The following is a 25,221-nucleotide window of genomic DNA, read 5'->3' as shown; positions in this document are numbered from 1 at the left end:
GCAGAACATAACATGTAATTGTTCCAAAGGAGTGCCAATACAAATTGGAACAGAACATTCCCCTTCATCTTTTCTTGTATCTTCTCTTTGTGTGTGAGGCCATTCTTCTGTTTGGGAGACAGATTATTACCAATGTAACAATGCTGCTATTTATATGAGGTAACTTACGAGGAGGCTTTTTATATGCGGTGATACACACAAGTGGAACACGAGTCACTTTTTGTAACACTATGAAGTTTTTACTTTGGCAACAAAACAGCCTGCTGTCCTCAGTTTTTTGGTATGTGTCTAATAATCAACAAGTAATTTAGAACTTTTATGTACTCAGGCTAGCACAGCCTGGAGAAATTATCCCTGGGATAGTCCAGGAAACTGTTGAGACAATTTCTGAGCCATCGATGATTTCTGAGAATTCCAGGATGGGAAAGAGAGCCAAAGGAAAGGAAAAGGAATACTTGCCCTTAAAGAAGAGGAGGGTAAGAACCTGGGAAATTTACAGACTCATTAGCTGCTGTTTTGGTAACAGGAAAGATACCAGATATGTTTGTTTATTTAGGAATTTGTTTGCAAACATCAACAGGATAAGGTGGTCAGCTAACATCAGTACATTTTTTCTCAGAAAAAAACAGTTGTGTCAGTTTGTTGGATGAAGTACATCAGGGAATTGTTCTGAATCTAGGACTGCTCAATATTGCCATAAGTGACTTAAAGCTATAGTTTGGTGGCACTTCAGCTGCCTGTCTTTCATTTGGATCAGTTCCTGATGTAGTTCCTGATTTGTGTGCTACATGTGTGCTAGCACAAGGAGGAAGCAGGTGTGAGTGCAGGCACACACTGGGAATAGAAAGGGGGTGACATTATTTCTTTCAGTAGGAGTGTCGGTGTTTGCTGTTTTTCAATGAGCAAGGATATTAGATTACAATAAGGAATAACTGATGCCAGTCTGGGAAGCGTTGTGAGCACTCTGTACACAGCATTAAACTTCATATTTTTTAGTAAGAATACGGCATGTTTAAAAAGAGTAAGTCCAGTGCATCAATATAAAATACATAGTAGCTAATGAAGCTTCCTTGTTACTTGCCAGACGTAACACTGAGGTCTATAATCAGGTCATAAGCAGCATATAAACAAAGTGATATTACAAAGAATGCAAGTATTAAATGTATTAGTATAGGAATTGCACATAAAACTTGTCCTGTTGTTATTCCTTTGCTCAGGGCTGTTGAGGTATCAGCTCTGAGCTGCAGGCTCTTAGAAAAATAACACAACTCATGGGAATCCAGAAATGAGCAAAACCAGCAAGCTTAAAAATCCTGTTGTTCTGGGAAAGGGTAATAGAACTGGGTTTACTTATTCTAGAAAATATGTGAGGGCACAGTAGCAGTATTTGCATGTGTAGGAAGATGGTGGTTGTCCTTCATCTCCAGCTGCAAGTTAATCTTATCCTCACCTTTCAGGACTTGCTTTGGTGGAATGTTGTGGAACTCTAGATGTGGGGGTAGTTGAGCACTGGAGCGGCTCACCCAGGGGAGTTGTGGAATTCCTCCAGTGATACTGTGGGGGACAAGTAAGGCAAACTTTTGCTTTGGAGTGAAGGGCTGGTCAGGCAATCTCTTCAGATCCCTTTCACTTCTGTGGTACACATTTAACAAAAAGGTCTGTGTGCAGAAGGCACAGTATTTGTAGATATGTACATGAATAGGCGTATGTTCCTGTCCCATCCTACCCTGTCACCTCAATGTGAAATATGTGAGCTCTAAGGCAATGACAGCCCAAGATTTTGGGATCAGTTAAGAGTCGGGGTTTTACATATCCTTTGCTGCTGCTCATCTCTTCACTCAGCTGGCTTGCATTGTAGTTGCAGTATAGTTACAAGATACAGAGCTTGATTACAAGTCATGCTCACAATTTCCTGTCCTTGTATTTTCTACCTTTTATGTACACATGTTCCTATTCCCTTCACATTCCCTGCTTCTTGGATTTTATAGCATGTCTTTTGGAGTCTTCTTTTAGATTGCTCCTAACATAAGCAGAACTTGTGCCAGCTGTAGATTGCTCTGCCAAACTGAGCACATGCTCCCAACATGCAGCTTGCAGGCCAAAGGAACACGTGTATCTGGAGGGTGTATGTTAAGCATTGTGATTTCAGCTGCAGAATGAAGAATATTCACTGCTAGGTGCTGTTTTGAGTCGGCTTGCTGGCGGATGGGTTGTAGTGCAGACAAAATATCTAGCAGCTGTCTCAAAAGAAAGGATGCAGACCAGAGCTGTCATCATTCCTCTTCTCCGTGCTCCTAGCAGATGGAGCTTCACAAGCTGTTTATCAATACTTGGAGCAGTGACATCGCTGCCTCCAAAATTGCACTTGCACAAAATTGACAGTATGGAAAGGGAAAGGAGCATCTTGTACTAACCTGGAACAGCCTATTCTGCAGCCAGTTCTACTGCCAAAGTCTGCCGGAGAGTAAGACCTGTTAGAGTAAAGCCATGTCTGTTGCTAGTGGTAGACAAATCTTTTATATGCTGTGAACTTGTGAAAGTTCTGTTTGTTTCAGTGTTGTTGTCTGTTCAATGTAAGTAGATGGGAAGACGCAGTCTTCCCCTGAAGATCTTACTGAAGTGGGAAACAAAAAAGCAGTAAAATGACCCAGAGTCATCAAAGTACCAAACAAAAAGTTACATTTAATTTTATATTTTATTTGGCAAATGAATAACCTTTTCTTAAGATAAATCATAAAATAGATTGAGCACAAGATGCCTTTACAGATTAGTAGTTCTCTCACCCTAGGAGCTTAAGAAACCATCGGGGCAGGAACTTTGAAGCTGTGTTGTACATCAGTACAGAACGTTCCATGGTATCTGACTACCCACAAAACATCATGAACGTTACAAGTAGCAAATGGATATTTATTAGATTTGTCATGTGTGCTATAGATTTGGCACATTATAGCATCTTTATGAGCACATTATGTTATCTTTAGTTTTTCTTGTGTCTTTGAAGCTGGGTTTGTTTGTTTGGTGGTTTTTTTGTTTTGTTTTTTTTTTTTAATAGGTTCTTACATAGTTGCAGTTAGCTAAAGAATCTGTTCTGTCAACTAAGACTAGTGTTGCAGAAGTGAATGACGTAGCTATGGATTCAGTACCTGCGATATTGATATCGATATGGGTTCAGAAGCTGCAACATTTCCATTAGTGCCCTCCAGATAAACATGGTAACATTTATATGCAGAATGGCGAGAGGTCTTCTCGGAGTCATGTCGTCATGTACCTTAGGAGTGATTCCTAAGATGATGTTCCTGAGTTGTCCTTGTGCCCACTGAGATTTTCAGTATTTGGCTATAGAATTTTTAACTTTAGGTTTTGTTGGGATGACAAGCTCTGTCTGTGTGAGTGTTCTGAATGGCTGTTTAATGTGCTTTGGAAATGTTAGAAAAGATATGCTTATTTTTGGTATGAGCCCACATGTTACAGTAAAGAGGTGGAAAGGTCTCAACAGTGATCTGGGTAGCCATGGACCGCTAGTTGATTTGGGAAAACCAGCTCCCAGATAGTAAAGGCAACCTGCTTTGTTACTACTGTGTATTGTGGTATCAGAGCATTTGTGAAAGCAGATCTTCTGAACTTGGATAATGATCTTCCTAATGTGAGAATTCTGGAGTCACTGGTGGTGACCTAGGGCAGCAAAGCATTTTTATCTCTTGCTATGCTCATAAGACTAGGGCTGTATTCACTGTATTAAAGCTCTTCTACCCTTTCCGCAACCAGCGTGCAAGTGTGTTGCTAGGACCTGGAGGGATTGCAGTCTCTCTTGCATCAGAAGCAGTTGGGTTGTAGCTAGGAGGGGCATCCCAACAATTGCAACTACAGATGCAAGAAGCCAGAATTGTCAGGCAAAGATATGGTTAGCAATGGGGTAAATTATCTTTTGTCTGCGCAGGCATCGCTTTGTCACAATGTACTATGGATCAGTTCAGAAGAACTCTCTGCTCCGCATTGCACTGGAGTGTGCCACAACACATCCTGACAGAGCTCAGGAGCACCAGGACGATCTGCGTGGCCTCTTGGACATGTGTTAGGTATTTGCAGGGCTTGTGTGAGGGTGTGCAGTTACTAGCAGTGCAACAGTCTTTTATGATTCATTAGTCTGCTTTACTCACAGGCAGGAAAAAATTAAAGCTACCTGAAATCTGGGTATTATTTCCTGTCGTGACAAACTGATTATTCCAGGGCATGTTTTGAATGAAACTTTTGAGAGCAGGACATTCTGTTTTTACTACACGCCTATTTCTACACTATTCATATGTATTCAAAGCAAGTATTGTGATTTTTATTTTGCAACAGCTATTTTATGGAAGTTGAGCAAATAATTATGTATGCAGCATGGTTTAGCATTACAATCTGCATTACTTTCTGAGTAGATGCTAACTGAAAACTTGACTCACAATAAACTTTTTTTTTTGAAGAAGTGAAGTTTCTACTGAGATTCTTAAAACTCATTCTTTGAATAATAAAAAAAGATAATTTCAATCAAATAACTCTTCAGTTTTGCATATACAGCAGAAGACTCCACTTTCTTCCTAGAAAATCAATTGTGTAGCTTGAGGAATGATTTCTTTTTGCGTAGCAAGTATTAGCTAGTTTGTCAGGAGAGGGACAAACAGAAATTAAAGTAGTAAGGCAGAGGAGGAGTAAAACAAAAAGAAAGTAGATAAGGTAGAATAAGGTAAAGATAGAATAAAGCAGTTAATATACAGAAATAATTTAGGAGCACCTAGGTGCAGCATAATGACTTTTAAAATTATTTTCTTGAGTTTTCTGTATTGTTCTACTACAAGTGTAGTTTGGACAAATACAATTGTTTAGGCTTTTTTTTTTTGTTATTTGGCCAGTCCTTGCTAAAGCAGTCTCAGCCCTAACAGGAAAGTGGGGAGGGAGCAAGAGCTGTTATTACTGCATTATGTGCCTGAGGAGCAGCGGGTGATGCAGGTGGATGGGGAGTGCTGCAGTTCCCTTAGGCTCTCCCTCCCCTGCACTGTAAAATTAATGTACAAGGAGTACATCTGTGCTCATGGCTCTATGTTTTTATTTCAGCAATGCACAGAAACATATTCATAGCTTTTTAAAAGAGTCTCGTTAATTGAGGACTTGGGTTCTGGCTTTTAAGAGTCATGGCTATTTATTAGCTGCTTGTAACAGACTGTTTCTAGCATAAGTGATCCATATGCTGGATGTTGTAATATCAAGGCACTGCTAAGTGAGAAAGTAGACTATTTTACTTTTAACAAGAACTTAGTGCTCTCTCGTAGTAATTTTTGTGGGTGGAATCTGAAATATCAGAGGAGAAGAACAGCAGTGCACAAGCTGATGCTCCCTGTAGTTATTTGGTCAAGTAGAAATGATAGAAATTCCTGTCTTGTCATTCAAAAGGCTAAAAATGGCCCAGATCACCAAACTCTTTTTTTCCCCCCTTTTTTCTTTGTAACTTATTCTTCACAGATGATTATGGTACTGAGTCAGACAAATGTAATTTGAGTGACTATCCATCTTGGCTCAGTTCTCCACTTGCCCTTGGTAGCTAAAGAAATCTATGTATAACCATGGAATAATATTAGTCCTTCCAAAACTGAACACAGCTCTGAGTTGAAACTACTCCCACAGATGCTGTAGTGGAACAGCTGCTAGAATATCACAGCTAGAAATGCTTCCTTGTGATACGGTTTGTTCTGGATGCAGCTCTTGTCCTTTCTTTATAGCATCTGGTGTAATGTGTATCAGAGCTGTAGCTTAAAATCTTATGGATCAAATGTCTTTCGTATCTGAGCACTGAGCACTTCATCCTCAGTGAGTTTGTTTCTCTTCTTATGTTACGGTGCGCACAGTACTGTCACGCTAACTCACAAAGCAGGGTTTTTTAGTATTCCCCTATTACCTTTTCAAGTCCTATTTGCCTTTAGTTTCCTTCTCCAGGCTGACCGAAACTGCAATACTAAAATTATTTTCTGTTTGCTTTTTTTTTTATTCCTAATTGATTTTTTCTATTCACTGATTATTCTCACTGCTAAGGAGATACACAGTCTCTTTTCTGATAGTTTCAGTTTCTATTCCTTCCAAACTCTGATTTCCCCCTGATTTTTTTTTTCTGCTTTGCATTTGAGCAGATGATGAGTCTTTTGATCAAATGTCAATAGTGAAATAGGGAACCCGAAAACAAAAATAATTGTGTATGTAATACACATTCTTAGTTGTTACTCAGCAATAATACTATTCCAGAAAAGGTAGCTTTGTAAGCGTAAGAACTAATGGTTGACCAACTTTGGAGTCTAAAATAAAAGGTCTAATGGAATCGTTTTTTCCTGGACAAACCATTTATAAGGCTCTCTCCTATATGTATTATCTGATATCTGATAAGGACTGTGCTTACACTCCAGAGTTTTCTTCAGCAGGGAACTTACGAAGTCTTTATTGCCTACCTGGTTTCTAAAACTTTTGGACACTTAAGTATTTCTGCCCTCAGTGTCATAATTGGTTATAAATGACCAAGCATTTTGGTTCACAAATTATTGTAGGGTGACAATAGAGAAATACACAGATAGATGAAGTAATTTTATTTCTCTTGGAAACTGTGCAAAACCCAAAACCATTTTTTTTTGTAAGTAGTCTTCAAAGCTATTAAATCCTTTCTGGCTCTGTCCTTTAGATTGGTGTAGCCCTAAGATGGCTTTGTCATTATTTTGGCTGAATGAAATCCGCATCTACAGCTTCACAGTATTTCTCTGTATGTATCTGTGGAAGCTTCAGTAGATTCTAAGAAATGTCCAAGCAGCTCAGGAATTTCAGGAGATATTTAAAGTATCAGTGAGGAGAACTCGGGTTGTGATGGTGACAATGTAAGAGAGAGGGGAGGAAGGGAAAAAAAAAAAAGAGAGAAAGTCCTGCTTGTGATTTGACCACTTATGGGCATGAGAGAGGAATCTTGGATTTAGGATGAGAATTTGGATTAGTTACACCCCTTGCTTTGCCCAGTTTAGGCCTTGCTCTTTGGAGTTATTCACTTTCAACTGTGTCCTGTTAATTTTCTAGGCGTATTGGGCATACATGTGCTGGATTTATATTCGTTAGCTTGCTTATTGGTGTTAATCTACTGCAGCACAGAATTTAGTTTGGGCTAGCTTGCCTGTTGAACATCACTCAACCCATACCAAATTCATTATTGGTATTAAGAAACTGCTACTTACACTACAGATAGATATTTTAAAACTAGTTGTCCTGGTTTGAGGTTTCAGTGGCCAGTCCAGCCCAAACCTCAACACTAGTTTGTGTCTATATACAGTATATTGCAGTGGTTACAGGATACTTGTGCACGTACAGAAGCAAGGTTCCAATTAAGAGACACACCTTTCTTTCCTCACTGCAGTAATATAAAGCCATCAGGCTTTCCTGTGAGTTTTGACTATGTAGCAAATACATTAAAAATCCAACCTGATCTGAAGTCCGTGGAAATTTTTACTTCACCTGAGGAATGAACGTGAAGAAGAAAGGGGCCCATTTCCCATGAAGTCCAGGTGGATAATATTTATTATTTAATGACTTAATTTATTTTTAAGTTCAGTAACAAAATTGAATTTGAAAACTAAAAAGTTTTAGTACTTGCATAAAACATTTTCAGTTCAGGACTCCAGTTGTTTTATTTTGTTTTTAATCTGAGTACCCAGTGAAATCTCTGTAACTGTTTATTTGAAAGACAGCAGTGGTGATGCTGCAAGAGAGCACGATGTTCTTTTGGGGATAAGAGCCCCCCTCCTGTGCTCCTTATAACAGCTCATTTTGTCCTTTTTCAATATAGTAATTTTAGTGCTTTGGAACTTTATGGTAGTTATCCTGAATAACAGTTTCATATTTCCAAGCACAGTTTGAAGCTGCCAGGAAAAATAAACTTGCATTTTCAGCTCATTCAGAGCAACTGTAGCTAGGGGTATTTCAAACTGGGGGAAAACTAAGAAATCGGAAAATAAAGGCTGGCCTGGTAATTCCAGGGCATCCTGAAATATCATTTTTATGAAGTTATATTTAAAGTGCTAAAGATATTTGAATCATGGGATAATGAGTCTTCAGTTTATAATTTTTGAAAGCTGTTTTCTTTCATCTAAGTATGATTTCTTTCAATTTATCCCAATGTCTCAAAATGTCTTTTTTTTTTTTTTCCTTTTTCTGTAACACAGGTGATTCTTATATTCTTTGACTTAAACTGTTTGCAGTTTTCCAGGTTTCTGATTTTCATCAGTCATTGTGTTAAAACCCTTTTAACAGTTGATAATTGCAGGAAAGGTTAAAGTGTGTTTTAAGCTCTCAGTACACAAACACACAACTGTTCTTCCAGCTGCTGCCCCTTTTCCATCTTTCATGTCTCCAGGCTTACTGATACCTTCTTATATTGGTTGCTTTGAGGTTGTCTTTTTAGCTGTATTTTGAGTGTCCTTTGATCTAGCCTGAATTCTAACCATCTCCTCTCAAATGCGTTTATGCTGTGACCCAAGAACATGGTCAGACCTGTCATGTTCAGGGGTCTGGGATCTGCACTGGTACTCAGATGCTTACATGTCCCCTACTGAAGTGCCAGACCTGCTTGGGTTGGTCTGGCTGGTTTATTTAATCAATATCCATTGCTTGTGCGGGTTCAGTTCTGCATCACCTGTAAACTGACTGAGCATTTTTTTTCTGGAAGTGAAAATGATTAAAATACACAGAAATAACTGATATACTGAGTAATAAGTATGCATCAAAGTCAGAGCACATCTGTCTGTCCATATTTATGAAGCCTTGCTTACTGCAAAGCTTAATAATTGATCACTTAGAAAAGTATGTTTCTCAATTTAAGAAATTGTCTTTCAATTAGATGTGTATTATGTACTCTGTTTTTTTTTAGTCTGTGATGAATACTTCATACCTAGTAAATGGGCTACACTTTCCACAACAGTTGAGTGCCATGGACACTACATCATAATAATTAGTCCCTTACTCATTTCAATTACTTTGTAAAGATTGGTGGATTACATCATTTTATCTGCTTTTCACTTTTCATCTTGCCTACTTCAACTGGATATGAGTTGTCAAAAATAACATTTTTCTGGCTCAGGCGATCACAAATTCATTGAGGAAATAACTGCATAAAACAAAGCATTTTATTTTAAATTAATACATCAAACGTAATTTGGAGGTACTTCAGTTTGGAATTCCAGTGGGAGTTTCCACATCGTAAATTGCATAGTTGGTGTATCTTGTGAAGTTTCCTGTAAATGAAAGTACTGCTGTAGCTTGATTTCATTTTGCTAATGTAAAATTTTGTCTTTATTATTTGTTAAAGCAATAACATTATTGGATCATAAATGCTGCAGAGCAGTAAATGGCTTAAACTGTTCAGATTTATTAGTTTTATTTAGTGTCATTCAGATTTTTTTGTTCGCTTTGTTTCTTACAATTTTATGTTTTTCTAGATGCCCCGGGATGAGACAGTGTGTAAATACTGTGGAGTCAGCTATTTGATACTTCATGAATTTAAGGTGATGGAAGAAAAAGTAAAAGCAATGGAGAAGGAGATTAAATTTTATGAAGGAAGTATAGAACGGGAAAAAGGACTTCAAGCAGAATTGCAGTCTCTTTACCAAGACCTTGAACACTATCGAGCTGACAATGAATCAAAAACAGAAAGGTCAGAGCATATTATCTAGTCTGATGTTATTCTCATGTATGTGTATTAAGTTATTTCATTCCAAAGAAGTTTAAAATACAAATAAGATTTGTCTTTCATCAGATGTAACACACATACTGTAACACTTAATTTAAATCATCTTTCATAGTATTCTCTGGAAGCAAATTTTAAATTCCTTACTAGTTTAGAAAGAGTCAATGTATTTAAAGTGAAAGAAAGGCCAGAAGGCATGTCCGAGGTATTTCCCCTGCACACGCTCCCAAAGGGAAATGATCAAATATTTCATCTTATTGTTTTAGAATAAATTTGTAATATTTTAAATGAAGTTCCACAGTAGTGGGAGTTTCACAGTTCTGAAATTTGTACGTATTGTCTCATAGTAACATGGTAAAGAATTACCAGTGTTCTTACCCTGAGAAGCTTGCAGTTTACTCCCTGAAGGGATGATACAGAATACTAAAGCAATTATGAAAATCTTGGGTACTGTCTGTGGCGTTCCTGTTTGTTATGTGAAGATCCCAATTAAAGGAGGATTTTTGTACTCTTAAGAGCTCCAGTAGTTAACAACAGATCTCAGAGCCACATTTATATTTTTAGGGCACAATGATTAGAACCTTTAAGTGTGTTCTCTTTCAGCTCATGCTTACAGGCTTTTGTTGTGTTCTGCTTCTTTATCACATCATGGTAACTTTAAATTCGGAACAGGAAGTCATACTTCAAAAATGCAGTCCAGGCAGCAGCAGTGGCTCCAGAACCTGGTGTCCACCTGTGTCAGGGTTTGTGCCACCATAATTAGAGTGCTATCAGGTTAGCAACCATGAGCTTCAAGCTAGCTTGTTAGCTTTGATTTGTCCATCCTCAGTGGTCACTTATAATGTATAAAGAACTTGGACTGAGAGGGAAATTTTTGTAGTCAATATGAACATTTTGTGATACAATTAGCGTTATGGGTGGGGTTTTTAGTCTTATTTTTGCTGTAGGATTTCTGGTTCCTAACTAACCTTCTGTTGCTTTTACCCTGTTTTACACCACCATGACAATATAAAAAATTTCATAATAACAAATTGTATCTTTTCTGTGCTGTTCTGTGAAAGAAATACACATGAAAGGAAAAAATCCACCATGTTTTGGCCTCTTCCAGACATGAAGCTCTGAATAACTGCCCTTCCTTTTTCCTCTTGCCTTCTACTCTTTGTAGTCAAATTTAACATGAATACTATGTGCTGGTTTTCTGTATCCTAACTTTCTGTCCTCATATTTTGGAATCTATTATTATATTCCACTTGTTGTATCAGTAGGACTATAAACATTGATATTTCTAGTTGGCTAATAAAAGATACTTTATAAAAACGCAGTTGCTAAAGTTGACTACTGATAAAATAATGTAGTACAAGCAAGTGCATCAGAAACTTCCTGGCAATGTCTTGCTCATCTGAATCAAACCGTTTGCCAGAAGCTTTTTGTAAGAATGAGATTATAATTTTAATTATCACCTCAGTCATTTTGATTTTGAAGACTTCCGATAGGGGTTTTTATTCTGTGACTGACTGCTGCCTGGTAGCAAGTGATTTAGAACTCGTACCATGGGGCATTTTGAGTATTAAGGTGCTCTCAAGAGATTGGACTGGAATGCTTTGGAAACACTACAGAAGAAGCAATGACAGTTTGTCTATAGGTAAAGCATTCAAATCCTTTTTTTATTCCTTTTTTTTTTTTTTTGGGGGGGGGGGGGGAAAGGGAATCACTCACTGGTAAGAATGTAACGTTACTATTACTGGATTTAGTTAGGCTTGTGTTTGGTAATATTACTAATAAAAGATTCATTTTAAAACACAAGCTCATGCAAAGTTGAATAAAGTGCCTATAACTTGTAGATCACTCATATTGTTTCCTGCAATATTTTTTTTTTTCATTTGAACTGAACACCTTCCACCCACTCCCCCACCCCCGCAATATTCAATGGTTTTTTTGGTTTAACATCATATTTTTGAAGAGTATATTTGCTCCTTGTTCCTTTAATGGCTGTGGGTGGCAGTTATGGTGGAAGTATTCAGTGTGTTAGCAAATGCAGTGACAGCACATTCTTTTTGCTGAGGATCATTTGCCAGAGGTAAACTTAAAATTTTCATTTAGCTGAGTTTTTGTCGTAAAGCTGGAACAGTTAATAAAAAATTTTATCTCTGCATTTTTTTTCCCTTAAGGCTCAACTTGATTTAAAACCTGCTGAAATCAAGTGGAATACTTTCAGTGGGCTTTCGTTCAGGCCATAAATCAGATATTATGCCTTGTTAAGTAACTTGTCTAAATATTCCTTATCTTCTCTTTATTATCCTGGGCTTCTCTTGTTACCTTATGCTGTTGGCATAAACTAACTATTCAATATACTATCTTCTGTTTCTTACAAGGTTGACAAATCATTCCTCCCAAGCTGCAAATGTTTATCAGAAGCCAAATATGCCTTTTTTTTTTCTTTTTTAAATCTCTGGTAGACCAAGACATTTAATCTTGTTTGTTGCAGACTGTTTCATTTTTATATTCCTTTTAGGTTAAAGTATTGCGATTGTTTGTATCTGTGGTTAACCTTGAAAGCCACCTGGGAACCTGAGCTTTTGCAGAAATTAGCTATCTACCCTTTGGGATTTTGTCAGAAGAAGGGGAACTAACCATCATGCAGTTAACTATACTGATTCAATTTAGCTATTCAAGTCTTATTCTTATTCCACATTAAAGTTGCTTTAATTCCAGAATACTTGCATGTGAGCTATTCCCGAAGGGCTGTGGCCAACTTGAAGTAGTAATGCCAGTCGATACATGTGCCCACTTGAGGTCCTGCCTTGTGCTCTGCGCTGCTGGCTCCTCTTCTACGTGATACTGGCTGTTGTCTGCAAGAGCAGTGATTTGTGCTTAGTTAAGCTGAAATGCTGGTGTGTCATTTGACTAACCGTTTTTGGTCTGTTACCTATTTAAACGTATTAGTAACAGGCGCTCTCATTGCGGGTTTATTTCTCTAATTCATTGGAGTTACAAGTGTGATTGTATTTAGCCATGTCTCTGTGTGGGACTCTCCAGATTCCTGGAGTCCCTAGAGCTGAGATTATTAACAGTTTTTCCCTGGTAGTGGCTTTTGACATTTATAACCCTGCATGAGGAGTACACTGTATTTTTGGTCTGAATTTTGTTAATTCTCACAACATCCAATATAAGAAATGTAAAATAGATTTAAATACTAAAAATGCTTTTTACAGGTATAGCAGTGCTGAATATCATGAGCATGACAAGAATCAAAAACGTTTTATGATGTTTAGACATGTGAAGAGGTGTACAGAGATCTCTTAGTGAGTCCTATGTCAAAGATCACTTGTTAATAGACTCCTGAAAACTTTTTTACAAATCTAGCAGGAGGAGTTTTTGGTTACTACCATGAGACTTATGCTCCTGAATCATGCATGTAGATGTTGAAAATTTTATCCATAAATAATGACATCTTAAAGATCATGTAAGCTTCACATTTTAACTTGTGGAAACTATTTCTTCCATAGTTGTGCTTTTTTGTGTGTGTTTTCTTGAGTTTGTTAGTTCCTACCGCAATGGCAAAACTTAATACCATGGAAAATGTTTTGTCTAAAAAGACTTTGCCTAAAATAAATCTTCCTTTTTGCAAATCATTGCTTAGGAAAGCAACAGCAGCTACCTGACTTGCTAAAGTCTAAACTTGTAATAAAACACTGAAGTGACTGAGCAGTGATCACAGCACACAGCTCTACCCTTAGCTACCAACCTACACAGCAGTTTGGTTGGAATGACATGTGGTTTCTTCTCCTTGGAGACTGAAAATACTGGGAATGGGGAGAGGTACATGCTTTAAGAACTCTGTCACCATGTTAAAAATAGGCTTTGAAGGGAAAGAACACAAGGTTTTGTTTTTTTTTTACTATGTCTGTTTCTGTTGAATATTTAGTGATAAAGTGGAGTTGAGTTGGTGTAAAAAATTGCTGAGAGCCAAATCTGGATGAAATAAACAAAGAGGTAAAGAACTAACCTTTCCTTTTCTGAATGGGCTTTAGGGCATACAGTTGGTTATTCTTATTATATGCCGTCATAAGTGGGTAACTTGGGAGATTGCACATCTTTTGACTGCTTTAGGAAGCCTGGCTAATGAACAAAACATTACAACCACTGCAGCACTGTAATGTATTTTCAGAATTATATTGGTGTATCATCTAAGAAGAAAACGCATAAGAAGAAAACAGTTCATAAAGTAGTAAATGAGTATTCTTCATCATGCTGCAGATGTTCTGCGTATCGGGTGTGTGCTCCTTCAGTGGCTGCTTGGAAGAGACAAGTGAATACAACAAGTGCCAAGAGGTATCAGCTGGGCATGGAATTCAGTGAGTCCCTGGGTTTCACACTCATCATTTCCCAGCAAAAGGAAATAATGCAGTGGTTTTTCATTGAATATAAGTACTGGATTGAAATACTAAGTGAGAATACACTAGGTGCTGAATTTTTTTCTGGATCTTTATGCATTTAATTCTACTTTTAGGTAGCTCAAGCTGCAGTGTTCAGAAGGGCACAAGAGCTGGTTTGTACTTGGAAGTGCTGTGTGTGTGAGTTTTCTGAAGAGAGGATATGAAGTTTACTAAGAAATAGTGCCTTCAACTTTTCTGTTGAATCCATTTTGTAAATAACATAACAGTATGTACTTCTCTAACTAGCTACATGATAATTTTAGGGTGGACCATGAAAAAGCAGAATTTTGTATAATGCCAAAGTGTTTTAATATGTTCTTTTTAATAGCTGCAAAGTGATCTGTATGTTTTGCCCTGATGGTGTCATCACAATGACTCAGGAATGGCTCAGGCTTGTGCAGAGGGCCAGCAAAAGGCCTAACAGGCTTTGTGGGACCCAGGTCCTGTGTTCCGTCTCTGTACAGCAGTGAACTTCACTTTTATTCTTAAAAAAATAAAAAATAAATCACTGCTAAATCTTGTCACAGTCTCAGAAAGCCAATCAGCACAGTGCTATGAAAAGTATGTTGAAGCCAGTGTCTTCCCAATAGGATCCGTGCTTCTTACTACTGATGAACAATAGCTCAGTCCCACTCTTGATGTGTTAAAATTGTGCTTATTCTAGTTTTGACAAGGTTTTATCTATTAACATGATTAAGTGCCAAGACTGATCATTAATAAGCAAGACAAATTTGTTTACAATGATAGTTCATAAAAGTGATTCGTGAGGTGCAAAACTCTGCAGTAGTGCTCAGCCTTCTCCCAAATTCCTGAAGAAGTGAACTTTCTTCTGGCAAAACAAAATTCCTTATCTGGAAGAGGCTGAAACAGCAGTCAGTGGAAAATGCAAAAGACAACAAGAAATCTGCGTTTTTGCTTCTATGCATACTTTTCATGTATATTTCATTAAAAATATTTTCATATTTAATAGGTAAAATTAAAATTTAAAGTTACATTTAGAAAGTTATCACAGTTTTTAGCATCTGAGAATGGTGCCACATAATGCAAAAATGGCCTTGAGAGGTGTTTACTGACAAGAAAACTCCAGCAAAAATTCCGCATCAGTCTATGTGTGTCTCCGTGAACAGCTAAGTTTTCTCAGGAAAGTAAAAGTGGTTCATCTCCCTCAGTGCAGGTTTTTGGGTTAGGCATATATTTTCAGTTCTTTCTCTGCTTATTGTTTGAACAGTTCATGCTGCAGTTCTTGAGGTTTTCCAGTTTCAGTGCTTGCAACTATCTGCAATTACAGGGACTAGTTCCTCTTATACCCTCGCACGGTTCCAGCGCTGAGTCTCTGCACAGCATCACGTACAACGGCAAAGGCCATATTTACCCGTTTGCTAGGGAGAGACCAACAGGTCATTGTGTCACTTAACCCATTGTGGACAGCACAGTTACATATGAGAGATTAAAGTAATGCTTAGATATTATTTTATTGTAACCTGGTTATGATATTCGTACTTTGTCAGAAAATTGGATTTGTGTTTAATATCCTGTATTGCATGGTAGATAGAAGAAAATGGTGTGATGCACATTTATTTAGTTTTTTCCTTTTCTCTAGTAGGTGGTCACTTATTTATTCACACTATAAGCTCAAGTTAAAACTTTCAATTGCTTGGGTATAGTGAGTTACTGTCTATTTTGTGACTGCTGGTTAAAAGCAAGAATGACCCATCAAGAAACTTTTAAAAAATACTTTTTTGTGCCTCCATTTACTTCCAGTTTATAATTTGAGACTTGTAAGCTTGATCCGTAGTTGTAAAATGAATCTGTGCATAACTGCAAAGCCTTAAACAGTTTCATTTAGTCCATACTCAGATAGTATGTCTTGCTGAAATCCACAGGGGTTCTGTTTTTATTATGTTTCAAAATGAAAATTGAAAGCTTTGTGGTTATTTACCGATGAAGGTCAATACATAGAGTGCGCGTGCATACAGAACATGGTGTTATGTTCTGGAGTTCTCTATGTCCACTGAGCAATGAAACTTGGATGGGACCAGAGGGTGAACTCAGGCTAATCCTTGAATACTGAGACATCTCTTTTCTTTTCTGTTTTTGACTGCCTTGTGCACTTGACTTGGCTTTTAAGACTGCAAGATGGAAAGGTGGCTACCCAGATTAAAATCTGGGGTAAGCTCTTTGACCATGGCTGCATTCTGAAGGATTCTTTAATAAAGGGAAGAGATGAGTATGGGATGGATGAAGGTCACTTGCTGCTCTAGATGACTGGGCTCTGTGGATTTGGAGGTCAAGGAACCTCTCATCAGAGGGAAGATACACAAAAGGGTTCTCACGTTTGGTAAGAAAGATGCAGTGAAAAGGTAGGTTTACTCATAGTGAAAGTGGTTTAGAATTCAGAGGAAGAATTTAGTTTCCATTTGCATTCAAAGATGTAATGTATGCAACAGAGTTGGCTTCAGCAGTAAGACACTTGTCTAGTTTGAAAAAAATCCAAACACATAAAGCAAAATATATTTATATTATGTTACAGAAATGCAATGTGTTGTCTTACATCATATAATTACATGGTATCTGCTGTACCTGCAAAGTCTAGAAACTAAGAAAACTTCTGCTTTGGAAGTATACTCAAACTTACACCTTGAGAAACTTCTGTTTGAATTTCCTGGTGCAAATTTGTAGTATAAGTAAAAATTCAGCTATAAATTTGCCTTGGCACCATTTCTTTTTTTATTGAATTACTCATAACCTTATTTTTTTTTAAACGGAATCAGTATAACTCCACTGACTTCTAAGAAGTTATTCCTGAGTTACGCTGCTGTGACAGTACTCAGTATGACTGCTATGACTGAGACTATGTAAATTGTAATTACCGTAGATGAAATTGGTAGCTGGATTGGTAGCTCTGGGAAATTAAATCTTGGGTTTCTTCAAAGATAAATTTTGAAGTGCTTGTGACAAGGCAGTTATCTTTCTATCATTTTTTTTTCAGACCTTTTCCAGAGATTTACCTTTGCAGAGCAAAACTTATCCAGGCTGTCTTCGTAATACATCTTGTATTTCTGCTGAGATAATAAAGGTAGATAACAATTAATGCAAGATTTGAAATGATTGTCAGCCTACATGGGACTTGATGGAGACCTTCACAAAGAGCCTCTTGATTGGTTGTCAGAGATAATTTTCATTTGCTGTCAAATTGACAGCCTGCAATCAAGAGGTGAATGATTCTGTGGTGGCACATGAAAACTATTAAATAATCATGTCTTAACTTGAATAGTCTTGGCTGAACAGAATATAAAAAAGACAGTTATGAGGAAGCTTGTGGATGATGTTATGTGCAGTGAGTTTCAGACTGCCATCTTATACATATTCTATGCCAAATTTATGAATGAATACTCAGCTTCTTCACAGGGATGGATGCACACTGACTTGTCTGTTGGAAGGAATGCAACATACTAAAACGAAAATGAGCAACTGTTGGCTCAGAGCAGGTCCTAGAGTTTCATGGAGCTGAAAATACTGTAGTGAAACTTTTTTCATTGACAGCGTGTTCCAGCCTCCCCTGGGCATACTGTCCCTGCTGACTCCAGGCAACCAGGGATGCAGTTCCTCACTCAGGTTTGAATGGGTCCTGCTGGGACTCGTACAGGGGCTGTGTACCATGGAATCTGCAAAGACAGGGTTATTTCTTCTGATCATAACTTCTGTGAACCACAAAGTCTTAAATTCGAACAAACGTGATAATTGCTCTTGTCATTACTTTTAGGACAATGAGTATATTTGTTTGCTGGCAAGAATCCCTTGCAACTACTTCTTTTTCTCATGCTATTCTTTTCACTGTCAGCACGAGTAGTTAACATGTTATAATTCAGCTCCCACTCTGGGCAGGCTTCCTCCTGTATTCACCAAGAAAGTATGCTGGCTGCAAAGACAGGATGCTAATTTTCACAGTTCATGTGAACTATAGGACAGAGGACAAGATCAGTATGTTCTCACGATTCTCTCATAATGCCAGTATTTAATGATCCATTGAACTTTTGCCTTTGTGCTAAACATCACCAAAATAACATGTTTATTTTTCTTCCTTCTTATGATGATGATAGTAGACAGAGTGCAACTGTCTCGCCTTCTCCACCTGTTCTTTTGTGTGCGAATGACCAGAACATATTGATAATGTCTCTTTGCACTCTGAGTCTACAGTTCTGTGCTAACTTTATTATATCACATCTCTGGAATGGAAAGAGTAAGAAAATGTGTCTGTACTTACTTGCAAGTTTCTTTTTTAAACCAGAAGATCTTCAAATACTGCCTATTCTGGAATGAGTAAGATTAGAAAATGAGCATCCATTTTTCCATGGATTCTGAAGCTTTGATTTGCTATTGCTCTATTGCTCAGTGACAATCACTGCTTTTTTTTTTTTTTTCTCGAGCTAGTTAACAGAATATACCATCTGCAAAGGTAGATTTGAATTTATGTGAGTGTTAAGGGGATGGCCATTTCCTCATTACTCTGTGACACCAATCTGACTCTGCTCCCAAATGCAATCAAACAGATTTTATTCTCTCCTCTCCTGCTCTTCACCCTCAAAAAATTTAAGGTAGGTATGGGTAAATTTTCCTAGCCAGAAATGTCTTCAAGTTTTTTATAAGTTTTATCTTTTTATGTTTTTTTTAATTGTGTGGTTGTGTTTTTTTTCCCTTCCAGTGATCATAGTTGAGCCCAAACAACTCATTTTGTACTGACTGGATGTTTAGTTTTGGTTTTCACAGAGCTCTACAGATCCAGGTTTCTTTATCAGGGCTTATATTTTTTTAAAATTGCATTTTGGTGCAAATCTGTTGTAGATGATCTCTCTGATAACAGTAACTAATGCACATTAATATTATGGCTTATTTTTTATTTATATTTTTTTTACTATAAATCATTCTCATTTTCTTTTGCTTTTTAACATGGAAGGAAAGGCTGAGGTAATGCTTCTGCCATCCTTTGGTTTTGTAAACTATTTGTTGATTCAAATATTATTTATTCACTCATGATAATGAGTCACCAGTAGACAAATAAGCCTACTGCAAGCAGAGTAAGTGACCAACAGTAAGTGTTGAAAACTTAAAGGGACTGGTTTTTAACGGTTGCTTATTGTAGTTGTACCTTTGGGGACAGAAGACTGTATTAGCATGGTTATCTACAGGTAGCAGAAGAGAAGAAAGATGTACTGTAAACTGGTAGTGATGTGCTATGTGGTATTCTTTCTGCGCATGTAAAACAGGAAGGGAATCGGATTCAACTGTCTGTTATTCCCGTACAATTCCATTCGTTTCATTACAGTTGTGGGAATAAGTCCCGAGCTGTTGAAAGAACAACGTTTAGACTGTATTTATTTACACTATGATAGCTGTGCTTGAAAAATAAACAGGTCAGAGCTGCTGCTATAGCGAAAACGTTCAAAAGGTAAATTTTAGGGGCAAAGAAAAACTTGCAGGTCAGCTGTCCGCTTTGTTGAACTGGGCGGCTGTGTTTGCTGGGACTTAGTCCAGCACGAAGGTGGGATGTATCCAAAGCAAGCAGGAGACCAGTGTGTGCTGCTGTGCACAGCTGTGCGGTGATGGAAAACTCCCTGTGTTTCCCAAGGGCCACCCTTCTTCTCCTCCTCCTCCCCTGTGAGCAGGTGATGGTGGTAAAGGAAATGCTGGGTCGGTTCTCCTGTGTCTTATCGTGGGCCTGGGTTTTATTCAAAATGCATGTACAAAACTTGAAGCAATTAAAATGAGAAGATTCTTCAGGTGTTAGCAAGTGCACTGAACAGCCACCCCTGAGCAGGCAGCATCTCTGCATGCTTCCAGGTGACTGCAGGAATCGTGCAGTCTCCTCTACACCTGGTGTAGGAATGGGCTGACTGCACAAGTGAGGCTGTGAGAGTGGGAAATCCCATCGCTGGGAAAAGTCCCTGCTGGATCAGCCTCATTTGATGAGGCATCTCGTTTCATTCCCCCTTTTTCTGGGTGGGAAGTGCTGCTGAGGCAGAGCAAAGGGTGCCCCTTCTCCCTGGCTGGGTGGCTGAGGCAGGGGCTGGGTAACCAGCACTGTCTGCTGGCTGTGAAACAAGCTGTTAGTCTGTGGTGGTGAAAGAATGTTTTTTTCCCCATTTTGTACTTATTATACATCTTGAATTGAATATTCTTGTACATAATCATGAGCATGTATCACATTTCTGTTCTTTTTTCCCCCAGCACAGATATTCTACTTCTGCAGGGTCATAATATCATTTAAATAAGCAGAATTGAAGCACAGATGTGGCAAACGTTAATTTGCATTTTGAATAGGAGGGAGGGCACATAGTGAATTTGTGAGTCCTGATAAAAGTAAGCTTTATTTTTTTCCCTTGATTCCAGATTTAGGATCTTTTTTGGTGTCAGATTTGATGTAAAGTTCAGAAAGTCTTCACCTGTACTGTAATTTAAATATCCATTACGTGTTGTTGTGATGAAGCGCCCTGGAAGACCAAGGAGGAGAAAGCATGAAAAAACTTTGCAATCTATTCAAGGCAAATACTTAGAGAGGGGTGTTGTGACAGCATCTCCTTTGATCCTCTTCTGTAAGATGATTGTTTGCAGGTGTCCCAAGGGGTGTTAGGGGAGGGAGAGGAACCTAAAGAGAGTTGAGGCTTTGGCAGGAGGCTAACACCCAGCCAAAATTTATCAGAGCCACCAAATCATTGCCATCCTACTGTGACTTGTGGTAAACACAGTGTTCTGAGCCCAAAAACTGTTGGGTGGGCTTTTTGTGTTTTTTTTTTTGTTTTTTTTTTTTTTTTTAGGAAGGGGGGAAGTACAGAAAATAAATGTGTGGTTTTTTCTGGCATATTGTGGGTCAAGCTGGGAATGTGGAAACCTAGCTCTAGTCCAGAACTTCCTGCTGTATCCTTAAGTCTTCTTTAATAAAAATGTAGGAAAATAATCTTGCTAACTTGATATTTTTGATCATTTTGATGCTAATGTCATTGCCTGAGTACATAGAAGTAACATCTGGTAGAAGCATTTTTTTGTGATGAGTTTCTCTTTAGCTCTTTAAAATGCTGTTGTTGAGCGACAGAAGCCTAAATTCCAGTTGGTGTAAAAATAATGGAAGATATACATTTTACATGTGTATTTTTTATTATTTGCTAATTAATTTAGCAGTACAAAAGTACAGTTCCATGATCGTGAATGTGAAACTCAAGGCAAAGGGAAACTAGAGTGACTAATTGGGATTAATCTTTTGCAAATGTCTGAAATTAAGAAATAGACAAACAATCTGAATGTGAAAAAAAATTACAGTAACAGTAACCAAATATTTAGTATTTGCTGTTGGTTGACTTTAGATAGTTTTCCCCTTCAGCTTAGATGAGCTCTTCATTACCCTTTCTCGCACATTCTTGTAGTTGTATGTCAAACCTACGCAGCTCATTGTGGTATCGCCCTGCTGGGACAAGGTACCCACTGTTTAGGTATTGCAGCCCCTACACTGGGTACCCAAGTTGAACTTTAAACTGAGATTTCATAATGGCATATGTGTTTTTGGAGGATGAATGAATTCTGTGTTGCATCTGTGAACGAACACTGGATTCTTAAGATATTTGTCTTTGAGCTGATATTGGACATATACATTTCCACATTATTTTACAAATGTAGTATGAGTATTATTTTGAGTTGCTAAAGTGACTCGTACAGTGGCCAGAAGATTTGATTCACTCCATTTGAAGATCTGATACTTCAGTCTGAAAAACGTGATTATCATCTCTGAAAAGACTTTCAGCATGTTTGTAATTTAAAGCTGAAACAAAAGTTAGAGGTTGCTTGGTAGTGCAAATAATACTTTCTGATTATTTTATTTACATCTATAGAATAAAAACCCTAACAGTGGAACTTAAAAACAAACAAGATGAATTAAAAAATGTGAAAGAGGATTTGCAGTATTTCCAAGAAGAAAAGGAAGCTGCCTATAAACAATCACAAGTGCTCAGGTAAGAACCCAGAAAGAAATGCTGATGTTGTGCCTCCTGTGGACGCGTACAGTCAGTCGAGAGGATTCAGTGGAGATGCAGGCACAGACAGGGAGAATACTGTGAGTGAGAAGAGTGTTTGCAACCAGCCTAGTGTTTCTTGCTTCTACAGAATATAGCAAGATGCTGTAGCGTTAGCAAATGTAACTGGAAAATATCATTGCTGATGTTATTAGCAACAGGATAAGTTCTTTACAAATTTAAAAACGTTAATCAACACTTAAAAGTAAGCTTGGACATAGTCATTGAAACATTGTTGCTCTGATTTCTCAGTAAAAAGTGATTGTAGAGTTTTCTTAGTTTGTACATATACTTTCTAAATCAACATTTAGAAGGGACAAATTTCTTATAAATATATTAAATGTACAACATTTCATACACTGAATTATTGTAACCCAATATGCTATGAATTATTATATAACAGAAGAGTAGTTGTCCAGTTTACTTTAGTTACCAAGTTTACAAATAGTATTACTTTTGTCTTGCAGAAATACACTGGAACACCATTGCTCAACTCTGAACAAGGCTGTCTCACTGTTTCCTTTTATTAGAAATGAACTAGACAGTATTAAAGAAACGATCTCCAGTAATCTAGAGAACTGGGCTGCCCTGAAAGAAGAAATTTTTCTACAAATAAAAACTGTTAGCAAAGAAGCTTTGACAGGTAAATCATCATCTTGCAATAATTTTGGGCAAGATAAAATATTTTTTGGTAGTTGAGTGTAACACGGTGAATTAGAAGGTAAAGTTAATTAGATAATTTGTAATTCTGACATTAATTTATCCATGTCCAAAGTAGTAGAAGACACTATCTACAGCTGTGGTGCCGCGTGAACGGGGTTGATCTCAGCCCAGTCCCTGTTGGATTAGTGTGCTGGACTAGCTGTTCAGTCAGCCAAGTCAGACTGAAATGGAAGTAATAGAAATGCTTACCATGATTTGAAATGTAAATAATATACTTAGGAGCATATGGATATGACTGCAACACAAAGGCTTGGAGATATTCTCATTTACCTTGTGTCTCCTATTGCCAGTTTTTCCCACATGCTTACATACACACAGGATACTATATGGCAATGGTATAATGTCCTTTTGTGGAGCTGCTTGAGGGCCCTCTAGTGCCACCCCCTCATCGCGTGGGCAGGATCCACCTCGTCCCTTGAGCAACCCACTGAGTACACATCAAGTTGCCTTGAATGCACGAGCCACTGCCTACGAACAGACCTGCACCCAACATGTAGCAACTACTCCCTCCTTCCGTTCCTTAATAAGAACAAGTCATACCCAAATACAGCTGTCTTTATCTGAGGGGTCTTTGGGATTGAAAGGGGCATGGAGCAGCCCATGGGCTGAGAATAATTCACTTGGCCCACAGCCTGCTTCCTGCTCAAACAAGGGCAGCCTTCAGGAAAAGGGAGCAAGTCACAACTGATGGCTTGTTCGTGAAGGTCGTGCCCAGCCCTCAGGCTGGCGGTCAGACTTGAAAACTCAGATTTATCCTTGAATACCATTTTTGCTCTGCCTCTGTTAAGAGATTAGTTTTGCTGAAAAAAGTGTGCAGTAGTGTAATTACAGACTGTACCATCCAGAGTATCAAAGTTCACTTTTGCAACTTTAATGGTCTTTGGACATAATTTTCATATATGTATTCCTTTCCTTATAGTTTTTCAGTGTGCTCTGTGTGTATGAGTTGAGCTGCTATTTGCTCTGGAGGTTAGCTTTAACAGGGTTATAAGGTAGCAATGAAGTACGTGGGCTGATGTCATGCTTTCTGTCCTTGTGAGAAGGAACATAAGGGCATGGTGGGCGATGTGCATCTCCTAAATCACTCCGCTAGTGAAACCACGTGAACTGCAGTGCAAATTCACAGCTTACTCTGGGCCTGCAGGTTTCACTTATCTCAGAAAATATGTAGCTTCATTTTAAATAATAGCTCCCCAGTAGCCTATGCTTCCTGTGGAATTAGAAGTAATTTTTAATGTTTTCAATGATTGCTTTGTTCAGACTGGGAAGAAATAAGTGGGGCAGCTGTGCCGCAGGAAGGAGTAGGCACACATCCCACTGAGACAGCGCCTGGGTCCCAGCAGAGAGTTCGGGGCATCCTGAGCCCGGGCAGGAGGGCTCGTGCCTGCTGAAGATGAGCGTGACTGGAAAGTCACTCTTTAGTATTCAGTTTTTGTAAGAACAGTTAATTTAAATGTCAGTGTCAATATCACGTGTTTTGATTCATGACTTCATCTCCTAATTAGACTGAGCACAGAAAGTATTGTGTGCCCCTGAGGATTCCTCTCTTCCTGTGCTCATTCTTGCCTACTTCTAGCTAATAAAGGGAGTATGAACATGCGTTTCTGCAGACATCTTCAGGTTCAAAGAGATTCATAACACTTTATGGCTGCTTTGTTCCTTGTTTTATGTGTTGTAATACTGCAAATATATAGAATATCTGTATGGAAGCAGAACTGCAGCCTTTCAGGTTCTTATAATAATTAATTATATATGCCATGATACATGCCATGTATCCCTGACTGCATTCAGCATATCCCACTGAGAATAGTGCTACACTGTGAATATTATATACATCCTTAAATTTAGCTTTCTCAATCAAAGCAATTTAGCCCCACCTTTTTTCTTTTCTTTTTTTCTTTTCTTTTTTTTTTTTTTTTTTGCCTGAGAGTGCCATTCAAAAGCTTTTATGTTCTATGAGTTGTTCGTTATTAACATATGGTAACATATTAACATCTGGTGGGGTGTTTTTTTTTTTTGTTTATTTTACCTTACTGTTTTTGCAACAAGCTTTTCAGAACATGTTTTCCATTCAGATTTTGAGAAGAAAACTGTTCCATGAGATGCAACTCTATGCCTAGACCAGTTTGCTTGGTTAGTTTGAAAATATCTTATAAAAGCCCTCGTATATGTACATTATTTAGCCTTGGTTAATTAAGAGCAAGTGGAAGGAAGTATAAGAACTTAAAATATTTTGGTATTTACATTATTTAGTTTAACAGTAAAT

General features: G+C 37.9%; 1 protein-coding gene across 1 annotated transcript in view; it reads left to right on the top strand.

Moving 5' to 3' along the window:
* Positions 1-25,221, top strand: part of LEKR1 (leucine, glutamate and lysine rich 1) — a 60,576-nt gene that overhangs the window by 342 nt on the left and 35,013 nt on the right. Inside the window, exons 2-4 of the mRNA XM_074153681.1 lie at positions 9,492-9,706; positions 22,053-22,172; positions 22,700-22,875. Of these exons, the coding sequence (XP_074009782.1) occupies positions 9,492-9,706; positions 22,053-22,172; positions 22,700-22,875 (511 nt within the window). The remainder of the gene's footprint in view (positions 1-9,491; positions 9,707-22,052; positions 22,173-22,699; positions 22,876-25,221) is intronic.

The sequence above is a fragment of the Numenius arquata genome, chromosome 9 (assembly GCF_964106895.1).
Source record: "Numenius arquata chromosome 9, bNumArq3.hap1.1, whole genome shotgun sequence".
Classification (NCBI taxonomy): domain Eukaryota; kingdom Metazoa; phylum Chordata; class Aves; order Charadriiformes; family Scolopacidae; genus Numenius; species Numenius arquata.
The sequence above is the reverse complement of the archived record's forward strand: the minus strand, read 5'-3'. Positions and strand labels throughout refer to the sequence as shown.